Source organism: Spermophilus citellus (assembly GCF_964194105.1).
Source record: "Spermophilus citellus genome assembly, chromosome: 8".
NCBI classification, from domain to species: Eukaryota; Metazoa; Chordata; class Mammalia; order Rodentia; family Sciuridae; genus Spermophilus; species Spermophilus citellus.
The window spans coordinates 155278418-155305362 of record NC_138189.1 but is presented as its reverse complement, the minus strand read 5'-3'; the positions used below and the strand labels follow the sequence as shown (position 1 = coordinate 155305362).

The 26945-nt window shown below is 51.4% G+C and overlaps 1 protein-coding gene and 1 long non-coding RNA gene across 2 annotated transcripts in view; both read left to right on the top strand.

Moving 5' to 3' along the window:
• The window catches only part of SYNPO2 (synaptopodin 2), a 162912-nt gene extending 151278 nt beyond the window's left edge, over window positions 1-11634 (top strand). Inside the window, exon 5 of the mRNA XM_081304019.1 lies at window positions 8457-11634. Coding sequence (XP_081160145.1) covers window positions 8457-8993 — 537 coding nt within the window. The 3' untranslated portion in view covers window positions 8994-11634. The remainder of the gene's footprint in view (window positions 1-8456) is intronic.
• On the top strand, window positions 833-3075 carry LOC308654510. Its single transcript, XR_014023284.1, has 2 exons — window positions 833-2586; window positions 2774-3075. It is a non-coding gene; the product is annotated as an uncharacterized lncRNA (long non-coding RNA).
• Window positions 11635-26945: the final 15311 nt, after the last annotated feature.

Sequence of the window (26945 nt, the reverse complement as noted above, 5' to 3'; positions counted from 1 at the left end):
AGCTGAGGTTAGTGTTTCCAAATAAAGGAAAAACTTCTGATTTTGAAGAGATGGACCTTGGACGCTTCTGATGAAAGATATTTCTAAATTTCCCATTTGTATTTGAAAAGCACAAGCTCATGATTGTCATTGTATATGCCCTTTGATCCAATGCAGCTGCCCAGGGTCATAACAGCTCTGTTGGAAATCCCATCTGTTTTGTGGCACTTTGCAACTCTGAAACCAAATGATGTACACAAAATCATATTATTACTATCAGATTCCTGCAAACAAGAAAGGTACCACGAAACGACACTTGCCACCACAGCGGGGATGTGGCGAGCCGCCCTCCCCTCTGCTGAGTAGCCCATGGCTGAAGCCTCGCTTGAAGGAGTCGGATTATCACACCAACTTGAACCTTCCCTCTAGGGCCGCGTTCTGAACGAAGGTCACACACACATCACGTGGCAGCGAATCTCAGGTTCCCCAGGGCCCAGCCTGTGAATGGAAGGATGTGTTTAACCTGGGAAGGCCACAGGCAGGAACCAAGGACAAAGATGGAGGGAGTGGGGCTCCCTGGGCTGCAGGCCCCACCTGGAAACCACAGCACGGATGACCAGTTGTCCACGGCGGTCTCACCCTGAGCACTGCGGCTGGTCTGGGCGTCGAACGGACCTGGGTGTTGGGTGGATGCGTGCGTTTCTTAGACTGCTGCTGCTGACGCTCTGAGCTGGAGTTTCCTCTGCTATGCCAGGGGTTTGCTGGGGGCCGTCAGCTCGCTTGCAAACACAAACCATGGTCTCCCTCATCCTCCCCGCCTTTCCAGGGTGGTGAAGCACGTTCAGCTGCGAATGAGGAGAGAGGATGGGCTGTGGGCTTTGTCTGGGAAAGGGGGGCATTTAGATCAGTGGACGCTGCAGCTGTGGTCGTGTGGTCAATGTGTTCTGAGCGGGTCTTGAGTGCCCCTAGTGAGGAACAGGCATGTTCCTGCTGCAGCCTCCGAGGTCTCTGTTCTTGAGTACCCAGGCCTGCCAGTCTCAGGAAGTCCCTCTCCAAAGCCTCCCCCAGGGCACAGCTGCAGCAGGCGGCAGCCCAGCATCTTAGCTGAATGTGGAAGTTAGGTTTTCACTGTGGGAAGGGTGAAATCTCAATCTTTGGCACCCACTCCCCATTTTCTCTGTGGTGGGGATCCATACCAATCATCTTTAAATCTTCTGAGATTTAACAGTAAAGATGAAATTGAAATTTCAATTTAAAATTTAAATTTTAATTTATTTAAATTGAAATTTATTTAAATAAATAAATTTAAAATAAATTTAGATTTCAAAATTGTACTTTATTTCAATTTTGAAATACAAAATTGCATTTCAAAACTGTATTTTGAAATGTATTTTAAAATTTTATTTTCATGTTCAGACTAATAAGCAGACTTCCATAAAAATATGCTTAAATGAGGCCCTCTCCCCAAAAATAAATAAATAGCAGCTTCAGCTATTTAAATAGAACACAGTCTGAGTCAATGGAAGTATTTTTACAGGTTATAATTTGTAGAGTGACATGCTTCGCTTTTGGAATAAATGAGATAAAAATGGCTGCTCCAGTCGTTTCTCCACCAGCAGATTCAGTTGGATTGTGTGACCTCTGGCTTCAGTCCGCCCACTTCCCCAGGCAGACAGGTCATGCTGGCTGTGTGCCCTGTCTGTCTGTCACCTGACTGCCCAGCATTCTTTCCTCATTGGCAAGAGGAGGCTGGGGTTGTGGAGAGGCTGAGCTAGGTGACAGTGGAGATGACAGCGGAGGTGACAGGCAGAGAGTGCTCGGAGCTGCCCTGGAACGGAGCAGTTCACTGGGAGGGAAAGGGGTGCTACTCAGAAGGCTCCCAGCACAGACCTTCCTGACCTCAGACCAGGTGTGGCCAGTCCCGTCCTTTTAGGACAAAAGGTTAAAATCATCAAGAAGCAGGTCAGCCCCAGCCCTGGCGGGCACTGCCCAGCCTGCAGGACTGATGCCACTTTAGAGGCCACACTCTGTCCTATTTTTAGCGTGGCAGCACCACCCGCCTTCGCAGCTGCCTCTTGAACAAAAGGTTCTGCCAGGCCTCTGACACCTCTGGGCCCCGAGGTGCCTTTGCACGGCAGCCAACCCTGCGTTTGTGCTGTGTGGCGTGATCTGTAAGCCTGGCCTCTCCTCCACCCCAAACCTTGAGCTGGAGCCAACATCACTCCCGTTTCACAGCCACGGGCAGTGAGGCTGGGAGAGGCTGAACCCAATGCGTAAGCAGAGGCAGAGACGTGCCCAGTCAGGACGTCCAGGGTCACTGCCTGGTAGCACACGCTGCCGGCCGTTAACCCCAGCCCATCTCTTGAGGGCTCTCCTTCCAATGTGAAATATAGCTGCAAGTCCACTGTGGCCAGGTGGCCAATCAGGGCAGAGCTAGGCTGAGACAGGGTCTGACTTGACCTGCAACTATTTAAAGCAAGTGGTCACTTGGCCACTTCTCTACTCCAAAACAGGGCTTGTTAGTCCTGATTCTCTGCCCTGCTTTTGGCAGGCAGAATAACCTGTAGCTTGTGCCTGGAGAAATGGGCTCTGTCCTCCACTCTCTAGGTAAGAGCCACATGGAGTTTCCAGAACTCCCCTTGGTGGAAGCTCAGGGGATCGACCTAGGAGGGTGGGTTCCAGGGAGGTGGAGGGAGGGGCTCCTACCTGACCCCTGGTCCCACCTGGCCTTACTCGAGGGGAACGTTGGTCCTGCACTCAGAGGCCTCTTTGTAACGGGACTCCACATCTCCAGGTAGAAATTTCCCCCAGGCCCTGGACGGCCTCTGCTGCCAGGAGCCTGTGGCCACAGCCACCTGAGGAGCTTGAGTGCCCAAGGAGCAGTGAGCTGCCCTTCAGCACCTGCCGTCAGCCACGACCCAAAGCCACGTGGGCCCTCTCGCTCCAGCCTAGCGGTGTCAGCCTCCCCTGGCTCCCTCTTCTCAGGTCTTGGTTTTAAATCTCATAATCGCATATTTCAGACTTTCTTTTGGATTCTTGCAGAACTCTCTGAGAGTTCACTTGTGGAATAGAACCAAGTTGACACTCTTAAACTTCCATTTATTGAATCATTTATTTGCATGTTAAAATCTTCTGTTTAGAAAACCTGACTTACCTGTGTGTCTTGCTGCCTGGGACTTGGGGTGTATGTGGGCATGCACAGAGGGAGGGAGGCTGCTTCTGCACCCAGGGCCCGTGTGGCAAGCTGACCAGAGGTACCAGTGAGGACACTGCCTCTCTGCTTGTGGCGGTGCAGGACAGACAGGGCAGCCTGGCGTCTGAGTAGGGACCCAGGGCAACGGGGCAGGAGTCACGCTGGCCTCTGGGGCATGGTGTTCCCCACAAGGAATCGACAGTCCTGCTGCACACGGACCCCACGTTTTGCCCTGAGCAACTAAATGTGGCTCTCCTTGTTCCCATGCACAGGCCACTTACTTGCTGTAACAAGTGCCAGGAAGTCAGCATTAATTAACTCAGACTTAATTACACGTAAATGACCTCTCCAGCATTTCTGTAACCTCGTTCTGTCTAGTCTGCGCAGATCCTGATCTTCTCTCACCACTGAGTGTGCCAGTGTATCAGGGACAGCCAGGGACCGCAGTGAGCAGCGAGGTGGGGCTGCAGCAGGCTCAAGGTCTTGTACAGGTTAGTGGAAGGACCGTGGTTTTCTCGTCTTTGAAATGAGAAGCCAGTGAGGGTTTTGATCAGAGAACTGAGTGACAGAGTCTAGCAGGTTTTCAAGGACAGTTTGGGGTGGCACATTGAGAGTGAACCCAGGAACCAGGCAGGACTAGAGAGACCAAGTGGGAGTGAAGTGGCAATCAGGCCGCACCATCTGGGGGCTTTTCCAGGGTAGTGCCCTGCAGGTCAAGAGCTGGTCAGACAGGGGGACTTGGTGAACTCACGAGTGGGGCCAGGTGGGCAGGTCGGGTGTGGGCGTGAGGCGACAGGAGTTGGTGTTGGCTCCCGGAGTGTGGCCTCTGGTGGACATGGAGGCCTCCTGCTTCCTGAGCGCTGTGTCCACCGGTGCTCCCCTGCTCTTCAGAAATCCCAGCCAGTGCCTCACGAGCAGAGCACAGGCCTGCTGCTGCTCGCTCCTCCACGCCTCGGGAAACCTACTCATGCTAAAGCAACATCCAGGACCGTTTTACGATGGCATGGCGCACCTCAGAGAGGATGGAGCCACGGCGGCTGGACTGAGGTTCCGCTGGAGACCTTCTCTCTTGTGTCAGCAGGGCTTTGGCCAAGAGAGTGCTTTACCTTTCAGGTGATGATACAGACTGTTTGAACCTCAAAACATCAGTCCTACTAGGTTTCTTTGTCTTTTAGGACTATTTATACGGCTCTAGAATTCACTCTTGGTCCTCAGGAAAACCTCAGGAGGCTGCCCTTGGAGGCCAAGTGTTCCCTGAGGTCAGGTGGGCTCTCAGGTGGCCTCATGAGGCATAGCTAAGGCGCACTGGAGGAGGGCGTGGATGAGGCCACCTGGGGCTGCGAGGGAGGATGGCATCAGCTGAAAGGGGCCCTCAGCCCAGGGGCCCTTCTGCTGCACACGGACCCCACTTTTGCCCTGAGCAACTAAATGTGGCTCTCCTTGTTCCCATGCACTGGCCACTTACTTGCTGTAACAAGTGCCAGGAAGTCAGCATTAATTAACTCAGACTTAATTACACGTAAATGACCTCTCCAGCATGTCTGTAACCTCGTTCTGTCTAGTCTGCGCAGATCCTGATCTTCTCTCACCAGTGGTCGACCCAGCAACTTGGGCTTTCACTGCAGACACGGTGCAGGGTCAGACGGCGGCCCCTCAGCCCACACCCTCGGCTTCCGCTCATGACCCGCTGTGCAGCAGGCCTCCTGTCCACCCACTCTGATTAAGGCTCAGGTCGGAAGACATCTGCGTATGGGCCCCTGGGGAGAGTCAGAAGCACCAGGAGTTCGTGTGACCGTGGAATCTTGTGTTACTATGCATCACGATAGACCAGCGAGAGGCCAGCAGGCGCCACCCTGGGCTGATGCTCAGAGAAGCAGGGCGAGCTCTGTGCAGCATTAGCTGCGTCATCTGCTGTGAGACTCGGCCATGGTGTGGGTGACATCTGGCCTCAGGTCATGGGTTGGTTCTGGAGTTGACACTTGTGTTCCGACATCCTCTCACAGAGATCAGAACCCCGATCTGCGCTGGCCTTCCTAGCCGGCTGGAGGAGATGGGGACTCAGTCTTCTCTCCCAGGTTGAAGAGTGAAAGGTGGCAGCAAAGAGCCTCCTCCAGACACCTCCAGTGACAGGGAGCTGGCAGCCAGGGGAGAGCGCTGCAAGGGTGGGAGGGGACGTGCCCAGGGACACAGGTCCGGTCGCGAGGGCAGCCCACATCCTGGGAACAGGCAGGCCTGTCCTCTGGGGCAGGGCTAGTGGGGCGTGGGGCTCTGTTCTGCGGGAAGATGGGCGTTATGAGACACATTCCTTGGAATTTATTCATGGAAACACATTCCATTCCACTTTTAGCCTACATTTCATTTTCTAAAAAAGCAGAGTTTTTTGTTCTGCTGAAAAGGATATGTAGATATAACAGGGCACTGGAGTAGACGTTCCACTCGGGAAACCCTGGGTTGGAGCTTCCTGTACCTGTAGTGAAACTCCAGGTTGAGGTACAGACTATATAAAGAAGGAGGAAGCAGACACCCTCCAAAATTCTGGAGCCCCTGGCCAGGTCCAGGTAGCCAAGGAGACAGGCATGGCAAGGAGGGCCGGCATCCCAAGGAGGAAAGCGAGGCGCCAGGGAGCACGTGTGGGTGCAGTCCAGCCCCCAGCCCTTCACCTCAAGCCACGTGGAGAGAGAACTTGCCTGGGTGCCTGCCGGAGGATGGGTGGGAGGTCAGAGTGGACTGGGGTCTGAGACCTCTCAGGAAATCCGGAGGGCAGGTAGGCCCATGAACCATTTTGGCAAAAAAGCTGGAAGTTTGCTGCCATACTCCCTGGGACCACAGCGGGAGGGCAGGGAGCTCAATGGAAACCTCTCTGAGTGAGGCCACTTTGGGTGACCTCAGGTAGCTGTGGCGCTGTTCCTACAGGTGAGCAGAACGTCACAGGACTGGCCCAGGCTTCATTCCGTGCCGTGGAAAAGCTCTCACTGTGTAAGATGTGCAGGCAGGCAGGAGACCAGAGGGGAGAGGCCCCTGAGGACCTGCCCTGGGAAGGCCAGTTGGACCTGGGTCCCAGGGAGCGCTCTCATATCAAGAGCTTGAATTCTGTGACCACAAGGGCCCACGGGGGCCGTGTCAATGAGTGATGTGCTGGGACTCTGCCATCACCCTCAGACGTCCAAACCAGAACAGAAGGCGCGCCCAAGGTCCCCAGGTCCCTCGCCATTATTGATGGGGTCTAGCACAGGGCTCGGGTGGGCCAGCCGAGCAGAGAGCAGCACGGCCCGGGGACAGAAGGCCTTGGCCTCAAGGAACAAGACGCAAAAATGGCTCTGGGGAAACAGTTAAAATGAGGGGCCTGGTGAGGTGAGACCAGAGGCTGCAGTATTGGGGGCACAAACAGAAACCAGTCTATACTAAAAAAAATTGCTTATTAATCCCCAGCTCGTCTCCAGCCTAAGGAATTGGCAGCCTGGCCCTCGATTGCTAGCCCGGGGTGTGCCAGGGTGTCTGAGGATCTGTGGGAGCAGCTCCTTCTGCCCAGGGAGCCAGCAGCTCCCCTTTCCTCCTGGTTGAGCTGCGGCTTTGCATGTCCCCCACCTGAGGTTCGTGCTGTGAGTCTCAGTGCTTTTTAAAGGTGTCTGCAGAAGCCCCACTGGCTCTCGCACTCTCTCACCTCGAGGCTCCCTGTTCCTCCGCCTGCTTTGCCCTGGTGGGTGTGCACTCCTCAGCTGAAGAGTCGGACCTGCCGCTGGGATGCACTTGCCAGCGAGGCACTTCCTGGTTTCCTCTGTGCCCCAGGTGTTTGGGTTGCTGCTGCACACAGACACACTGCTCACGCCCGGGTGGACGATGCTCAGCCAGGGTCGACCGTCGCCCGCGTCTACTCAGAGCCTCTGCTGCTTTCTGCAGCCTGGGGTCCCTTTGTCTATTGACGCCCTAACCACCGACTGTCCTTGAGACCTGACCTGCAGGCCCTGGCAGGTGGCCTCTGGCCAGAGACCCAGCATCAGACACCAGACAGGACGATGTCACCCCCTCTTCCCTCACAGCTGTGGGTGGCAGCTACACTTGTCCTGGTGGCACCGGACCTTTGCTTCTCGGTTTAGAAAAGTCCCTATTTGGGGTCAAGATGGAAAACAGTCTTTCTAGAGCGGCCTTCCAGACTTGTTACAGGGAGCCCCAAAGCCCTGTGGTGTCTTCTGCAGGGAGGGGACCTGTCCGCCAACCCTGAGCTCTGGAAGAGTCTCTGAAGAGTTTGGCATCCACAGAGTTTCTATTAAATAAGTTTGTGATGCCCACACTAAAAAATAAGGAATATAGACCAAGCCCTTAAAAGTCACCCAACTACCTTGTGAAGAGGATTTGGGACAAGTTCTGGATTAAGACACAAAGGTTAAAGGAAACACATTTCTGATAGGACTCGACCCCTAAGGAAAGTTTCAATAACTCTAAAGAGAGAACACGTGTCACTTTGGCCAACGGTTTCTGGAAGCTGGACACACGGCCAGCAGGGCCTTTGGTGCAGGGGACGTGGGCTGCTGCAGGGAGTCCCCTGTGGCCAAGCTGTGAGACAGTCCTGTGGCCGCCAGCAGGCAGGGCCCTAGGAACGCAGAAGGAGAGGCGGGCACCCGGGGCTGCGTGCACTCCCCTGGGTCAGCGGCAGAACACCCGCGAGCAGGGACTGGGGCCAGGACTCCCTCTCTGGGATGTAGGGTTGGGGTGCCCGGAAGGAAGGGAGGGTCAGAGGAGCCAGCAGAGCAGCTCTCTGCAGGGAAATGAGGACCAGGTGACCCTCCCCCAGGACAGCAAGGGGGTGGGAGGGCCAGCCCTGGGGCACCAGCCCGCCCGCTCTGCAGGGGAGCTCTGGCTTATATTTTCCCACTGTGGGGCAACAGGTTCAAAGTTACCAGGAAAAAAGTGAAAGGCCTGGTGGCCTACGGCCCACTTGCAGGGTTTCCAACATGTTTATTTTGTACCAGGAGGACAGGCATGGAATGTGGACATGGACACGTGGAGGGGGCTGAGGGGGCCCTGCCACAAGGCCGGGCCCGGGAAAGACCCAGCTGTGGGATCAGAGAGGGAGGGCCGGCCCCGGGCCACGAGAGCACGTGCAGGCCACGTGGCACACAGAGTTCAAAGGGCAGGCAGCTGAGACTTCCTGACCCAGGATGGACGCTGCCTACAGGGCCGGCTGGCAGGGCTTGGTGGTGGTGCTGGGTGCTCTGGAACCGTGGTCGGTGGAAACTGAAACACACGAGGCTACTCACACTGTAATTAATGCTGTCCTTGCTCCTAGGCCAGTGGGCGCGCCCTTTCTCTCCCTGGAAGACTGGCCCCACCTGCCCTGTCCACAGCACCTCCTTGGCCACAGCAGTCTGCCTTCAGTTACCCTGGCAAGCCACCCAACGGGCTGCAGAGAGCAGGCAGGAGACCAACACCTTGGGAGGCCGCGGCCCAGTCTCCTCTGGGGCTAGTAGATGATGCCTTCAGGCCCAGGAATATCCAGGAGTCCGTGGTGGCCCATGTGGTCTCAGCAGCCCGGAGGAAGGTGCTTCCTGGGTCCCCAGAGGGCTGGAGAGAGAGGCTGCCACACACCCAGCCGGCTCACATGGTGGCGTCTGGGAGACAGGAGCCCCGGGTTGCCGCCCTCACCGGTAGCAGCATGTCCACCAGCTCCTGGTATGGCCCTCAGTCGCCAGATGCATGTCGTGGGCAGGCATCCCGGGACGACTTCGAGATACAGTCCCTGGAGACCAGGTCTGACTACTGCCTACCAGCAGCCGGCTGCAACTACCACCCGCAGCCGCGGGCGTGGAGACGGCAGTGGAAGTAGAGTACCCACAGCGGCAGCCATCACCCTGTGGCAGGCACGTGGGCACCTCTGCTGTCCCGCAGGGTGGGCTCTCTCCCAACCCCGTTGGATCCTGTGGCCTTTCCTGAGCCGGTGCCTGACTGGGTCCTCACAGTGTGTCTCACTTCACTGCCGGCACATGGAGAATGTCGTGGAAGAAAAAATAGATTTTGCACTGACGTTCTGGGACTCACATGTCACTCAAAATCTTAATTCTGTTGACCAGGGGCAGTCTAGGCACACCACCTGCCCAGAGAAGGGGCAATAAGGGCTGTCCTCCAAGTGCCTTAGTCCAGGAAGAAACTGGCCACACGTGTGCTGATCACGAGCTGCAGTAGAAGAGGCACTTGGGGGGTCTTACAAAAAGATGCAAATGAGCAACGATTGCATACAAGAGGATCTCCTTGGTATCCTAGATATTTCCCTAGTCTTTCTCTGAAACATTTTTAAGTCTAACAAAATTCACACTTTTTAAAAGACTGACACGTAAGAGTTCACAGAGGCACACAAGAACAAGACTTTGCACGTTTCAGGTGGGCTTTTGAAGTGAAGGGTGTAACGGATGGAAAACAGAAGGACTTGGAGGTAGACTGGTCCTCACCTGTTTGAACCTGGCCACCGGACACAGGAATGGACCCCGGTTCAGTGGTCCTCAAGGGTCAGATGGGAAGGCTGTGGTCTGCTCTGAGGTCCCCCTGGCTCTGATGCCAGAGAGTCTCCCCCGCAGAGCACCTGTGGTGCATGGCTGGGTTCAGCAGCAGGATGGGCAGGAAGGCGATCCTGGTCACTGAGGTGTCCTCCGGGCCCCAGCAGGAATCTCCAGGGTGGGTTTGTGTCACGTGTGAGGTGGAAGGAGGGCTGATGTGCAGAAGGAAACCGTGAGTGGGCACCAGGATGTGCAGAGGAACGTGCTGACGTGCAGCAGAGGGGACAGCTACTGGGTGACAGAGAATGGGCTACAGAAGGCCCAGAGCGGTGCTTCTCTGGGAAATGGCCACTGGACGTTCAGAGGAGGCGAGAGAGCTGAGGCCAGAGCCTCATTAGCACACAGGGTGTGGACCCCGTGCTTCTCCTCATGGCCATGACCACCAGGTGTCCCCCCCGGTGAGGTCCAGCCCTCTATGGCCTTAGCAAGTGTCCAGTCACTGAAAGTTTGAAACCTTGAGGGTTCACATCTGTGACGAGCTGGCTTGTGGTACTTTCAACTCCCGAGCCCTCTGCCTGCTGGCTTCTTGTCACGTGAAGGTCTGTTCCACAGACAGGAGCTGATTAAAAGTGCCAGGGCACACATGATCCCCACCTGGAAGCAGGAAGAGAAGTTGAGGAATCAGCAGGTTCCATCATGGGTGAGAGTAGCCAGAGGCTGCTCTGTCCAGTTAGGCAGAACAAAAAAGATGCAAACTTTTCAAAGTTTTATTGTTAAATTATCTTAAATTGGTAAAGAGCTAATTCTCTCAAAGTATAAGACATAATTATTGGCTCCAAAGAGTTTTTACAGAATCCTAAAGAGCAATGTCTGGTGTATGTGTTAGTATGTTGGCAAATTCTCTAGAACACTTCACGTAATGCTCACTTGGTTTGAAATTTGTTATGGGGGATGAATCTCCTGGCATAGACGGTCTTAGGAGGTGAGGGACGTAGACCCCACTTGCTAGGGCCGGTTCTGTTTGCTTCTTCCAGAAGTGCTCAGGTTATGTCCACTAGGTGCTCACATGATGCTCATTGCCAGACTCACTGCAGGGTGAAGGAGGCACAGGCCCCACACAGACCTGGCTGAGGTGCACGTCTTCCTGCCTGTGCCACGTCACCTGGCAGACAGAGGCAGCAGTCACTCAGGTCTCTCTGACGTCCCGTGGTTTGTCAACAGTCGGAGCTTCGAGAGGTCGCACCTGACAGTGGACAGGTCTGAGGCCACTCTGCGGGAGCACTGTCTCCGTCTCACAGAAGCTCCCGGGACTGAGAGGCAGGACTGAGGCCATGCCTGCCCACCGGGGTCCAATTCTCCTGGCACAGATTAGGTCATTGTTTCTCACAAAACTGGAATGAGCTGGCTCCGAACAAGGGCCCCCAAGGAGAAAACCACAGCCCAGGACACAGACCACGGTGGGCTCCCTGCATGCAGCGATCACAGGGGAGAGGCATGTTCTGTGCACCTGCACACCTTCTTGGGACATCGCGACGTCATCCCAGGGCCACTCGTCCAGCACTGGCTCGACCCTGTGTCTGAGTGTGAGTCCCCGTGTGTGTGCAGCATCTGGCACGATGGTTTAGATTTGCCTACAACTCAGAGTTGGTACCTGCATGGCTGGCCTCCTGCCGCCCACCTCAGATGGGTCTGGTGCTCGGCCACATCCCATGCGAGGGAAGAGTCGCCATGTCAGGACTGACGGGTGCTCACAGCCTGAGCTTCAGACAGACGCGCATCACCTGGGCTTAGTTATGATGAGCAGAATCGTAGGGACATTTCTTTTTTAAGAAAAAGTAGATTTCCACACTAGATTTCTATTCAAAGTAGAAGTAATGACACGATTCACACTTTTCTATTAAAAATTAAAGATGTGTTGTTCTGCTAGTAAGATTGTTCACCCCAAAAGGCTGTATTTAAAAGATGCACACTGAAAATCAAAGTCAGCAATAAACACAACTTGAAAATGAAGACAAGACGTGTCCTCTTTCCTCATAGAACCGCTTGAGTCACTGTTTACTCCACGTTTACGCCCAGCTGTGGCGCATTTCCTTTGTCTTCCGCACAGGCCTGCAGCAGCCAGAGGTTCCTGCTGCACGCCCACCTCTGGACTGGGCAGGTGAGGAGTGCTGCATCCTGCAGTGTGAGGAGCCTTTTCGCAGACAGGGCCACAGGCAAGGACCCTGCAGTGTCCTGCAGGGGAGGCAGGAGCCTTTCCAGGCAGGCGGCACGGGGCCAGTCGGGGTCACCAGAGGCAGCCTGGGGGAGGTGGGTCCCGCTGAGCAGCCCAGCAGGCTCAGGCTGCAGACAGCCAGATGGTGGGCTGCTTTGGGGGTGGAGGCTAATGAGAGACCCGGCTGGACATTCAGGTGGGGAGGTGCAGGAGCCCCCTGCCGCTGGACGGAGCACAGAGTCCTTGTCACCGTCACAGAAAGCTCCTTCGCAAACTCACCTGCAAAGGTCCTCAGTGCCGTGTGCCAGATGGGGAGGCTGGTCCCCACACACTCGGATGCTACTCTTGACTGAGTCCTTGCTGAACAGCATCCTGCAGCAGTTCCGGACCTGGCCCCTGCAGAGCCCTGACGGCTGGGCACCCAGAGCCAAACCAGCCCCCAGTCCTTTTGGCGTTTGCCCTCTGGGCTGGTTTAGGCTGACCTCAGTCAAACTGAAGCCCTGTTTCAAGTGAACTCTTTAAACTTTGGCTCTTTCTACACGACATGAAAACCATCTGCTGGAGTATGGGCTCCCTGGTCAGTCCCTGACCTGCTGCAAGATTTTAAGGCCTTTTAATTTAATTTAATTTTTTGGTAAATCTAAGTAAAATAGCTATTTTCAGCATTCTGATAAAAAATATTTTTAAAGGGCCAGCATTTGAAAACAAACTTCAAGAAACTTCAAGAAGTTATAAAGATCTAAATGGCTTAAGCGATCCTAGCAGGGCTGGGTGCTTTCTCGGTCGGAGCTTGCCCAGGTGCATGAGGAGGCTGTTCCCACCCCAGCACTGTAGATCAGAGGGGCAGAGCGCAGCAGAGATGGACCACTTCAGGATGCTCGTGCCTCTCTGGGAGACCCTCAGCGCCCAGTGGACTGTGAACTTCACAATATGGTGAGAGGCGGGCAGCATCAGTTCCTGGTGGAGCCCAGCTAGGAGACAAGGAGGCTGGGGTCCCTGGCCCAGCTCCCCAGGAGATGGCCATGAGGCCAGCCAGCTGCCCTCACTAACAGGAGCAGCTCTCCACGTGGCCCCGGGAAGCCCTGGGTCTGGGTCTCCTCCCACGGCAGCCCACAGGCAGCTCATGGTTTGCAGCATGTAACTCACCACTGGGTGTTTCCAGTCCCTTCTAGAGGCTGGGTCACCCACGCAGGCCCTGGGGAGGGATGCCCAGCCGTCTTCTCTGGGGGCTGGACTACAGGATTGGCCCCGCAGTGCCTTCTTCCTCCTGGACACTGGCTGCCACCTTATCAGCCTCCAGCCAGCTCTGCCCCTAGGGGAAGCGCCTCCCTCTCCTCCAAGCATCAGCCTGGGGGTTCTACTGCTCACGGGGGTCTGAACGGCCCTCCAGGAGGACCCGGGCAGTGGAGGTCTGTCCTAAGGTAAGGCTGGCACGGAGAGGCAGGGGGCATTTCCTGCTGCTGCCCAGTGTCCCACCTGGGAAAACTCTGTGGGGCGACTTAGGTGGGAGTGCACTCGTGGGGCCTTCCCCCACTCAGGACCCCCATCCAGGCAGGACTGGACACACAGCCATGCTCACACTGCCCCTACCCACAGCCGGATACAGGAGTCGCAGGAGCTTCACAGCTGCCTCCTGGCCTTCAGCGCTAGCCTGGTTCAGGAGCTGGGCTGGCTGTCCTTCCTGCTGAGCTACATGCCACTCAGCTCAGCCCTCTGCAAGACCAGTGCAGAGGACAGAGGAGAATGACTTTCATCAGTCGGTCAATAAGGGCACTTCCCAACTCACAGGCAGAGTGCTGTCACTCCTTTCCTTACCCACCTGAGGGTCGCAGCTAGCACTCCTGAGTGGACAGCAGAAAAGCAAAGCAGAGTGACCCACATGGCACAGAGCCTTCCAGAACCATGCCCCAGGACTGAGGACTCGTCCCTTTCCATGAAGAATGGGCAGCCGTGGGTACAGTGCCTGGAAAGCAGGTGGTGGGGGCAATGGGCAGAGGGGCCTGTGTGCCGTGGGGCAGCAGGTCTCTGAGTGAGTCCCAGCAAGTTGGGAGAGGGCTTCCCCAACCTGTGGCTTGCTGCAAGCGGGGTGTTCCAGTGTAGGGCTCCCATGTGGGGGGCGGGGGATGGGAGAGGTGAGAAAGACCGGGCCCCCAGGGCCTCCAGGGCCCCCCCCCTCAAGTGCTAGCCCCAGGCTGCAACATCTGGGGGCTTCCTGCTCCCGGCCCTGGGTATATGATTTCACTAAATGTCTCTTTGTCTTTGAATTCAGATGGTCTCTCTCTGGTTCTGTCTGCACTGCCCAGGGCTACGGTTAGTGGCAGTGCAGAGTGCGTAGGAACTGTTGTTGATGCTGGCCAGAGGCCTGAGAAGGGATAAGGCCCCATCTGTGGTAAAAGAGCCCAAGTTCAAGGCAGAGCTGAGCCAAACCCACAACCGGTGTGAGCCTGGCAAGGAGAGGTTCTGTGGCCCGCAGTGTGTTCTCTCTGAGCCCCTGTGGTTATGGGAGCCGGCTCTGCCACAGCTCGGCACAAGCGGTGCATCCGAGTTGCTCCCTTTGCATGAGAAAGAAGGTTCTGAGAAGTCAGTACAAGTGCACCTTTCAAAGTCTTAAATGCCATCATCCAGAAAAAACAGGATGACAAAAAGATTCTATACATATTTTTGTCCAAGGAAATAGCAAAGGAAAAATGGTTACCCTTGTCTTTTTATGTACAAATCCTGTCTCATACTCAGTCTGGTAGGATTTCACCGTGGGTTTCTGCTCCTTCGCTCCCGCACAGGGAACAGGCGGCTACTCTCTCCAGGTCCAGGTCTCGGAGAGTCCAGACCCAGGGCCTGTCACCTCCTCCAGCCTTCCTCTTATGCTCTGCACTGGGACTAGGGTCAGCCACAGGCTCTCCAAGCCAGGCAAGGCCAGGAGGGTGAAGAGGGGTGGCTCGGAGACGCTGAAGGGTCAGGGCTGCAGGGAGGGAAGCTGAGCTCTGCAGGTGTTGTCACGGCCGCCGCCTTACTCAGGGCACAAACGCGTCTGCTTGAAGGCCCTCCCTGGGGGGTGAACCATCCACACCTGGACTTTTCCCAAGTCCTCACCCTTGGCAATCATCCCTGGCAAGAGGCAGTTCTGATCCACGTGAGTGGGCTTCCCGGAGGGCCCGGGGCTAGGACCAGCAGGCCACGCTCAGCCGACCTAACTTCTGGCTCCTTGGCACAGGCGGGCAGCAGGCTGAGCACGCTGACGGGCTGCCTGCTCCTGCCCAGACTCCTTCTGGCCCAGTGAACGGCCCTAGAGTTGACCTCAGGGTAACAGCACACTCGAATCCCCTGACGGAGGGAAGCGGCCTGGGAGGGCTCGGTGGTCTCCCCCCAGATGTGCCCAAAGCCCCCTGGAGGCCCTGGAGCCACCGAGGGAGGGAAAGATTCATTCTGGGGACAACCAGCATCCCTGGTAGTTTCCCCCGAGATACCCAGGACAGGAACCTCCGGTGGACACAACTGCCCCTGTCCCCAGGGGCCGAGTCCCAGGGAGCAGCACAGGGAGCAGCGAGGGGGCTCTCAGAGCCACAGCAGAGCCCAGCTGTGGGGAGGATGGGGTGGGGAGGCCTCGGGAGTCTCCAGGCCCAGGGCCCAGGCAGGCGTCCCTGAGGGTGGCCGGCGCCCCTAGCCCGGCTCTGCTCCTAGCTCCTACGGCCACACTGTGCCACAAACCCCCGGGTCTCACCCCTCCGTGGGCGGGGCCAGCCCTCCTGGTGGAGCCCAGGTGGCGAGCACTCGGGGTGTAGGGAGCCCCTGGACCTGGGTGCAGCCCTGCCTTCGTGCCACAGGGGCTGACAGTCTGTCTGGTGGAGCCATGAGGGTGGCCCCATGGTGGAGTGCCTGCCCCATATGCCCAAGTCGGGCTGCAGCCCTGTCCACTCAGGGGGTAAAATTCCATACAATTTCTGCAAGCCACAAAATGGAACTCTTAAAACGTTATTCCCAGCCACTTAAAACGTGAAACCTACTTGCACTTAACCACACCCCGCATCTGCCTTCGGCCAGAGTCGACCAGGCGTCTGCCATCCTCGCGTGGGGCAAACGAAGGGCCTACTAACAGGCTTTCCACAGGCACTGGCACGGTCAGCCTGTAGGGCAGAGATTCTGGGCAGCACTGGGGGACAGCTGTGAGAAGAGGGCTCAGGCCTGTCCAGTCTATCCAGTGAGGTCAGCTCTCAGGAGCTGAGAATACAGTAGTGGTCACCAGCCCCAGGAGAGGTGGGGGAGGGAGGGAGGGCTGCCGCAGGAAGTGCCACTGTTAGACAGCGGGGACCCTGGGGCTCTGCCGTACCCCAGGACGACCACACTCTCAGTACCACGTATCCTGTGTTTCAAAATAACTGGGCTCTACCAGGAGGGCTGACCCCGCCCACGGAGGGGTGAGACCCGTGGGTTTGGCTGCACAGTGTAGCAGTAGGAGCAGAGCTGGGCTAGGGGCGCTGGCCACCCTCTGAGGAGTGACACCCCTACTCCTGAAAGGGTAAAGTTTCTAAGCTGGAAAGCTTGAATTAAAATGTAAAAGATTAGGTATATTAAATTCCTCTGTTACACCCAGATTCCTGAGATAGTTAAGACAACGCCCGACTGGCCATTCAGCCTAGGGCCCTGTGCAGTTTGTCACAGGGCCCGAACCAATCAGTTTAAATGTGTACCCCGCTTAGAAGTGACCAATCACCCCTGCCCAAACTGTTCCCGCCAATGAATGGACTAATCATGTATCAGAATTGTTGTTAAATTTTCCCGCACCTCATGATGATTTGTTCTGATGCATGCAAAGCCCCCTGCCCTCTCCAAAAAGTGTACTTAAGCTCTGCTTGACCTCTGCTCTGGGCTCTGGGCTGCTCTCCCTTCTTGAGTGAGCACGGAGCCCCAGCGCGCTGGAATGGATCCCTAATAAATCCCCCTTGCCATTGCATGGAGCTAGTCTCGTGTGGTCTCTTTCTCAGACATTTCGCCGGACCCTTACATTTGGTGCGTTGGCCGGGAACTGCGCATCGCCGGACAGGAAGACCCAACAGACTGCTTCGGGGGTAAGTAAGGCGCCTTTCTCTCTCTTTCTCTCTCTTTCTCTCTCTCTCTCCCCTCCTTCTTCTCCTTTTCTCCTCCTTGTTCTTCTTTCGCAATCGCTCAGGTGCGATCGCTCAGGTTTGGTCTCTGGCGGCTCAATGGTGGACGTAAGTCCCCAGAGGGCATAAGCTCTCAAAGCCTTGGGTGGGGTTGGCAGTGTGTGTGTGTGGCTGTCAGTGGAGAGCGTAAGCTCCCCCTGGCGGTGGCAGGCAGACGTGTCTAGGGAGCCACAGGCCACCCCTCCAAAGGATGCTTTGGAGGGTTCGGGGGGACAGGAGTGCCCCCCCATCAGGTAGAGGGGCGGATGAACCCTCGTCGGTGTGTTTTGCTGCCAACCCGTCTGGCTTTTTTTTCCTCTGGTTAAGTCGACTGTCTGTCTTTAATTTTTGCTTCTGAATTTGTGTTAAACATTTACTGTGTGTCCGTGTTTGTGTCACGTTTGTATTGTCTCTCTGCGCTTCAGAGTGGCCCACCCTCGGAGTTGAATGGCCCCCAGGAGAGTCCCTCCATCTCTCTCTCTAATCTGCAAAGACAGAGATATTGTCTTTCAGCCGGGGCCGCATGGCCATCCAGATCATGGCTTCTAAACTTTCAGGACCTCTGCGAATCTCTTCCTGCATGGGTGGGGTCCGCGCAGTCTGCTGGGAGGATTCCACCCGCGGTATGGCAGATCTGTCCTGTCCCTGTTCCTCCCGGCCCCTCCACCCACCTGTCCTCTCCGCCCCTGGCTGTCTCCCCTCCCGGGGGGGGGGAATGCTCCCGCAGGTTTGGGGGACGGGCGGATGGAATCAGGGGTGAGGTCCGGCAAACGGTTGCCACCGGGCGCATTTGCACCACAGCAGAGCGGGCGGGGTTGGCGGGGGACTGCCCCCCCCCTCCGTCCACCCGGCGAGCAAAAAAAAAAGTGGCTCGGGGGCACCTGGCCCTCTCCCTCCCTCATGGGGGTAAAAGGGACCGGGTCCCCAAACCCCTGAGTGTTACAGCCCTCCCTGGCCACAGTGATCACCAAATCCCGGGGCCGAAGAAGCGAACGGGTCTTCCTAGAGTTGGGCTCTTGGAAATACAGCCCAAGGCCGGTGATAAATTCCAACTAAGGCTAAATACTGAGACTAGGGAAGCAATGTTTTCTTTCCCTCCCGTGTAATCAGCTTGAGTGCAAATAGGGATGCCTGCTGGAGATTTAACAACTTTGACATTTTGCTTTGACTTTTCTCAAAGCCCTGTCCTCGTTATTAAATTGGTGTTAATTGGCTTTAGAGATGGGAACCAAATTTTCAGTCACAAATTTTAACACTCCCGAGGAGACTTCTAAGGAGTCTCCACTCTGCTTTCTTGGGGAAGCCTAGCACTCGAAACAACTGCAAGCAGAGGATGAGCATTTTGGGAGCTGGATACTAAAAAGTGAGGAAAGAAAATGCCTAGTGCCTAAGGTCAAACCAAACTGGAGAAGCTAATCCTATAAGTGAAAGGGAAACTGAGGAATTCCCAGCAGCTGCCAGAGCCATTTTCGCTTTGGGGAAATTTCCTCATTTTTTTCTCTGCACTGTAAGGATTACTCCACCTAAATGCAGTAAAGTCAGTCACACTGAGACCCTTGATTTTACACCTATAGTTGCCCCTATGTGAGAACATCTGGTCCACTCATGGGAAATCTAAGGTGCCACTGATAGGAGTCATAATTAAATGGAAGTTCAAAACCTGGAGAGATTTTTTCTTATCTGGTCTGTTTTAAAGGTTATTATAGATTGTTTCTTGGGGATAATCTAGGCTAAATGTGTGTCTAAAAGATGTTTCATTGTAACATCTGGTATCTAAATGAGTTTGAAGCATTGTGTAATCTTGCAGTTAAAAGTTAGGGTTAGGTAATTGATTAGTTTGATTTCAGATAATTCATGCCAGAGAACTTAAATACTTAGGATAGAAAATTAAAAGAACTCTACTTCTAAGTTGGCAAGTAACTCCCAATCATTCAGTTTTATTTTTCATCAATTTTTGAACTGGGTAGCCTAAGGAGATTTCACTAGGTATACAGTGCATTGATTTGGGCAAGGATAGTAAATTATGATTTGGTATCTGTTTCTCTGTGTGTAAGATTTAAAAAAAAGTGTTAAATTAAAACGTTGGTCTGGCTTATTGAAATGACATTAATTAGCAACAGTCTTGGGAATTTTCAAAGCTTAATTTCAGATATGCATGGTATTGTGTGGTTCTCTTAAAAATTTTTCAGGCGATTTAATGTAACTTAATACTACTTTAGGAACTTTAGAACAAAGAAAGTGGCTTAATGATCCTGAAAAAATTTCTTCTGTGGTAGCTTTTATATTATTAAGATCCTATTTTCAGTTTTGTGTGAGCAAGTTTTTCTAGTGTAGGAAGATATAAAGATGTGAAATTGTGTAAATTGTATCTTAAACTTTTACCATATTTTCAACTTCCAAACCTGAAAATTGTGACTTATGGTTAAAATGCCTTAGACAGGAAATTTCTGCTCAAAATTCCAGTTTTTCCAGTTCCTTCCAGACCTCAGCCAGGACTTAAATTGATATGCAAATAGAAGAAGCCTGGAGCACTCAGTAGGAGACAGATCTGAGGCCCAAGGAAAAAAAAAGGGTAAAGGTGTCTTTTACCTGAACTCAAACTAGATTAAACCAAAGAGTAAATTGTACGACATTTACTAATTACTGGCAGGTCAATTTTTTCTAGGACTTTTGCCTTTTCTTAGATTCTATGCTTTTTTTTTTTTTTTTTTTTTTTTGAGCTCATGATTTTTATCCTACAGACAAGTTAATGTTTTTCTGATAAGTTCTATTTTTGATGAACTGGAGTTTTTTTAAACATTGCAATGAGATTTCACCTGAGAAAGCTGCAAGGCCTTTTGTGTTATGGGTTACACTTGTGTTACGTGTTACACTTGTGTTACGTGTTGTATGTCGGTATGTCTGTGTGTATGTCCATATGTCATGCAGTGATATGACAATTGACAGATGAGGAGCGCTCATAAAAAAATTAAAAATGGATCCAAATATCTTTGATTCACGTGATTCAAATGGCTCAATTTAAATTGGGTAAACAGATGAAAGTAAAGATGTCTTTAAAATTAAGCTTATAAGTTTCTCTAGGTGTTCAAAAAGGCCCTAATAAAATGTTAAATCTGCTTAAATTAAAAAGTTTACAAGTATTGTTTCAAGATGTGAACAGAAGGAGGTTAACAGAAAAGAGAAACTAGAAGTTTCTAGATATGGATTTAATAGAGGGAAAATGTGTTTCTGGATAAGAGAGTCTATGTGATTAAGTAATTAAGAGGGTTTAAGTAAGTGATAAAAAAGGTCTGTGCAAGTTGGTTATAAGTAAATTTTTGAGCAAGTAATCTTAAAGAAATTAAGCAGCTGGTTAAACAAGTGCTGTTGTTTTAGAGAATTGTGCTATGTTTCTTTAAAAGCCAAACTTGGTTAGCATAAAATCATCAATGTAATTGTGATGTTACTAATGTGTTCATATCTTCCAGGTATACAAGTCTGTAAGGTAGAAGCTTTACAAGCTGGTGTTCTAAAGTTGTATGGTAATTTTAGGTTCAAAGAAAAAAAAACATGTTGGAGATTCAATTATATCATGTGTGTTCTATAACTGGACTTGTTATCAGTAAGATATGTAAAGTTCTATGTTGCTTTCTACACTGAGACACAATTTAAATGTATTTTTAAGTTAATGAGAGCCTAATCTGGGTAAAGGTTTTATTGTAAAACACAAAAGTGCTTTGCTACTTTCCTACAAGAGGTTAAAAGCTTTCAGCCTTTCTTTAATTCATGTTTTAGATGTGATATTATGTTGTGTTAGCTAATATTCATGTGAACTTGAGCAACAATTTATGTAGACTTTGTAAAATGATGTCTAAAAAGCAAAGATCAGCTTCAGAACTATAGTATTTAAGACTTATGAAGAGCCCCACCTTACTTGAGATAAGGCTCTATGTCCCATCTCACTGCATATGAAGGCGACTATAAAAAATAGACCAGATTTCAGTGCATTTAAGATTGTGTCCAAAAGTTGGTTTTTGTCACGATTGCCAGGATCTCAAACAGGGGATATACTCCACCAAAATTCAAGGTAGCTATTATATGAACTAAATGTTTTTACTCTTGATAATTTTATCTTGTAGTTTTCTTATAAATGGCTTAAAGATTGCCTGTTAATGTTTTGCAGAGGTACTACTTTAAGAGCTCACGACCTGGGTTAATTTAAGATAATGAGTTATCACCTACAGGAGAGAGATAGACATTAAAGTCCAGTACTGTTAGTATAAGGCTGTTAACTTATTTGCTAGGTGTTTAAGATTAAGTTTTAAAATTAAAAATTTGGCTCTTGCCCTCTGAGTCAGTCTGAATCAGGGAATATGGGACTTCTTCAAAGGGCTCTGCAACTCTAGGCCACATAACTTCCTGAGCAGGGAGATTAATGAGACCAGTGGAGGGCAGAAGGCCAATCAGTGCATTTGCTGTAAAGAGGAGGGTTATCAGAGAAGGGAGACATCCCTGATGCTTCTGAGGGAAGCCGTATGGTCAAGCAAGGCCTGGACCCATCCTAGCGCAAATGGCACTAGCAGAACTAAGAAGCTGCTGTGAAGTTCCCGAGGACTCCCAGGATAAATCAGCTGACTGTTAACAATAGGTAGAACAGAAGTCAGTTTGACTTGCTTCATCTTAAACACTTAGCAAAGACGGTCAAAGCCAAAACACAGCTATTCCTGGACATCTTAAATGATAATAATAGTTAAATATAACCTCCAACAATAAGTAGACTGGAGGCTACAAAAGAGATTCTTAGACAAAAATGCCTGATAACTGTCAAAGGGACTGCTAGAGTAGTTTTAGTCTAAGGCCTTTATTTCTAACCAACGCAGGTAGGCTTGATGTTTGCTAACATGGTTATCCCACCCTAAGTAGCAGAATTAAAGATTTCTCTATTAGGCACAGAGGTCATACTAGTAAAAGGATTTTGCAGGATCAGATGGCATTAAATTATTAGACTATCTTAAGGAAAAAGACATCTGTAAACCTAAATGTTAGTTGTTGTGTTTACATCCCTGACATCTCTGACAATGTGAAAAATATCCTTAAAGATTTACATGCTCAGATAGAAGCCATGTCCTCAGCAACATTGTCGTGGAAACAGTATCTTAACTCCTAGTTCCTGGTACTGCCTGATAGAAAACATTGTTGATCTTTGTCTTGGCCATTATACTCATTGGCATATTTCTGTGCTGTGGCATTTCTTGCTGCATCAATCTGGTTCCAGTACTAATGAACTCTTGTTTCTCTTATAGACCACCTATCACTCGAATGGCCCCCCAGCCTATTACTTCTCAATTGGACTTTTAGCATGGACCACTTGATAGACCCGATATTTTTAAGGGGGACCCCAAACTGCTTGCCCCACACCGTCCCTTTTCAGCCTGAAGAAGCCAGAGAGATCCTCTTCGTCCCCCTTCCTCACAGCAGTAAGGAGTTCCCAAATTAGAGAGGGGAATGAAGCCAGATTTAAAGTTAGGTAGTCAGTTAGGTAGTTAGATAAATCGGGGTCTAATACCGAGTGAAATCTAAAATGGAGGCCATGCTAAAAATGATTCCAGGAAACACAGGACAACCCATGGTAATCAGAAGGCAATATGCTCCACTGACAGAGATGAAAAATGAGACTCCCCAATAATTATGATTCATTACTTTTAAGATTAAAAGTAGTCAGAAAAAGGAGTGGGGAATGAAAGGGTAAAGTTTCTAAGCTGGAAAGATTGAATTAAAATGTAAAAGATTAGGTATATTAAATTCCTCTGTTACACCCAGATTCCTGAGATAGTTAAGACAACGCCCGACTGGCCATTCAGCCTAGGGCCCTGTGCAGTTTGTCACAGGGCCCGAACCAATCAGTTTAAATGTGTACCCCGCTTAGAAGTGACCAATCACCCCTGCCCAAACTGTTCCCGCCAATGAATGGACTAATCATGTATCAGAATTGTTGTTAAATTTTCCCGCACCTCATGATGATTTGTTCTGATGCATGCAAAGCCCCCTGCCCTCTCCAAAAAGTGTACTTAAGCTCTGCTTGACCTCTGCTCTGGGCTCTGGGCTGCTCTCCCTTCTTGAGTGAGCACGGAGCCCCAGCGCGCTGGAATGGATCCCTAATAAATCCCCCTTGCCATTGCATGGAGCTAGTCTCGTGTGGTCTCTTTCTCCGACGCTTCACCGGACCCTTACACTCCTTATCCAGATTTGGTCAGTGCCTATTGTATGTGCACACTGATGCCACGTTGTGCCCCACAAAATGGACAATTACCATGTGTCCATTAAAAGCAAAATTCAATGTAAACCAATCTCTCCACGTGAAAAGGCGGCATATTCTACTGCAGGTCATCACCAGAGCGTGCTCAGGTGGCTTCCCTGCCCCATGATGTCCTCCTCTGCCCCTGCAGGTCTTCCTCTCAGCTCCACCCTCCCCACCTCAGATGCAGACAGAGGCCCCTCTGGGGAAATCAGCTTCCCTGTCTATGGACAGTGGTAGTGAGTGCAGGACGGCCCTCTTGCCTCCCAGCCACCAGGGTGCTAACAGATGTGGTCACGTCTTTGGAGCATTTTGATTCTGCTTGACAGCAATAGCAATACCTCTTTTCAAATCTGCACTCAGCAGATGAAGCTATTGGATTTCAAAAACCTGAAAAGGTTAGATTCTTCTCCTGCCACATAATCTACGACTTCATTCTTTCCTAAATAATATGGAATCTTGATTTCAACATATTTAAAATTAAATATAGAATGAAAATGCCTTGGTACCAAAAATTAACTTCAAGAGATTAAGAGCTGACACAGGGACACCTCTGGTAAGTTTTCAAAACTCACATGCAATCAACACTGCAAGGAGCCCAGAGTGTGTACCAGGAAGCCCAGGAGGGCCTGAGAGGCCAGCGAGAGGAGTCCCCCTTCAGTGCTGCATCCTTCCTCCAGGGAGCTGAGCCTGGGCTTCGCGGCCCAATGACAGGGAGCCTTCGCCTGCCTTCAGCACCGGCCTCCAAGCCCACTTTCTGCTCCTAAGAAGCCCGAGTGGCTCCAGACGGCATGTGAGCCCCTGCTCCCTCCCTGTCTTACCGACAGAGGCAGTGTCGCCTGGGAGGAAAGGAACATTCTCTGTGGCCCAACGTCATTGTCTCCATGCTGAAATTGTCCCCAAACAGATAAACATGGAGGGAGAACACAGTCACAGAGGCTGCACGGCAACGTGAGCTTCTCAAAAGGAGAGCAGAGAAGGACAGAGCTGACCACGTGGCACCCGCCTGGCCCACAGCTCTGTACCTAGAAGCAGTGTGTGTTTGATCCACACAAGTAGTCCATGCTCAAGAACAATACAGAAGTCCCCAACAGGACAACGGCAAACCAATCCACCTGACCATGGATCTCCAAAATGAAGAAATATATCAAAGGAAGCAGGCCGTTCTGCACATTTCTGATCCACTCTTCTCTACCACAGGCCGCTACAGGGGGGCTTCTAAAGACAATGTGCCTGGAGATTTGTCCTGCAGACCTCATAGCTGTTTATGTATTTTCATATAATTAGCAGATATCTTATCCAAACACTCAAGGAAAGACTTAAGTAGAGGTTTGTCTGGCAGAATTCACCTGTACTGTCACTCCCTTTGCTGCATTCACCCAGCCACTCACCAGAAATGTGTGGAGTGTTTTCCATATAATGAGCCCTCTCCTCAGGGAAAGCAGCCATGCTGCTGATGAAGGTGATGATGATGAGGATGATGGTGCTGATGGGATGGTATGATGATGGTGATTATGGTGCTGATGGTGATGGTGCTGATGCTGATGGTGGTAATGATGGTGGTGGTGACGATGATGAAGGTGATGGTGATGATGGTGATGATGGTGATGAGGGTGATGATGGTGATGAGGGTGATGATGGTGATGTTGATGATGATGATGATGATGATGATGGTGATGATGGTGATGAGGGTGATGATGGTGATGAGGGTGATGATGGTGATGTTGATGATGATGATGGTGATGAGGGTGATGATGGTGATGTTGATGATGATGATGGTGATGAGGGTGATGAGGGTGATGATGGTGATGATGGTGATGAGGGTGATGATGGTGATGATGGTGATGATGGTGATGCTGATGGTGGTGATGATGATGGTGATGATGGTGATGAGGGTGATGATGGTGATGATGATGGTGATGATGATGGTGATGGTGATGATGGTGATGATGATGATGATGGTGATGAGGGTGATGAGGGTGATGATGGTGATGATGGTGATGTTGATGATGATGATGGTGATGGTGATGATGGTGATGAGGGTGATGATGGTGATGTTGATGATGATGATGGTGATGGTGATGATGGTGATGAGGGTGATGATGGTGATGAGGGTGATGATGGTGATGATGGTGATGATGATGATGATGGTGATGAGGGTGATGAGGGTGATGATGGTGATGATGGTGATGTTGATGATGATGATGGTGATGGTGATGATGGTGATGAGGGTGATGATGGTGATGTTGATGATGATGATGGTGATGGTGATGATGGTGATGAGGGTGATGATGGTGATGAGGGTGATGAGGATGATGCTGATGTTGATGATGGTGATGAGGGTGATGTGGTGATGAGGGTGATGATGGTGATGTTGATGGTGATGGTGATGAGGGTGATGAGGGTGATGATGGTGATGAGGGTGATGATGGTGATGATGGTGATGATGGTGATGTTGATGATGATGATGGTGATGGTGATGATGGTGATGAGGGTGATGATGGTGATGTTGATGATGATGATGGTGATGGTGATGATGGTGATGAGGGTGATGATGGTGATGATGGTGATGAGGGTGATGATGGTGATGATGGTGATGAGGATGATGCTGATGGTGATGAGGATGATGATGATGATGATGGTGATGAGGGTGATGATGGTGATGATGATGATGATGGTGATGATGGTGATGAGGGTGATGATGGTGATGAGGGTGATGATGGTGATGTTGATGATGATGATGGTGATGATGGTGATGTTGATGATGATGATGATGATGGTGATGATGGTGATGATGGTGATGAGGGTGATGATGATGATGATGATGGTGATGATGATGGTGATGGTGATGATGGTGATGATGATGATGATGGTGATGAGGGTGATGAGGGTGATGATGGTGATGATGGTGATGAGGGTGATGATGGTGATGATGGTGATGATGGTGATGTTGATGATGATGATGGTGATGGTGATGATGGTGATGAGGGTGATGATGGTGATGTTGATGATGATGATGGTGATGGTGATGATGGTGATGAGGGTGATGATGGTGATGAGGGTGATGAGGGTGATGATGGTGATGATGGTGATGAGGATGATGCTGATGGTGATGAGGGTGATGAGGGTGATGAGGGTGATGATGGTGATGATGGTGATGATGGTGATGATGGTGATGATGGTGATGATGGTGATGTTGATGATGATGATGATGATGGTGATGATGGTGATGAGGGTGATGATGGTGATGTTGATGATGATGATGGTGATGGTGATGATGGTGATGATGGTGATGAGGGTGATGATGGTGATGTTGATGATGATGATGGTGATGGTGATGATGGTGATGAGGGTGATGATGGTGATGAGGGTGATGAGGATGATGCTGATGGTGATGATGGTGATGAGGGTGATGATGGTGATGATGGTGATGTTGATGATGATGATGATGATGTGATGGTGATGATGGTGATGAGGGTGATGATGGTGATGTTGATGATGATGATGGTGATGGTGATGATGGTGATGAGGGTGATGATGGTGATGAGGGTGATGAGGATGATGCTGATGGTGATGATGGTGATGAGGGTGATGATGATGATGATGGTGATGTTGATGATGATGATGGTGATGGTGATGATGGTGATGAGGGTGATGATGGTGT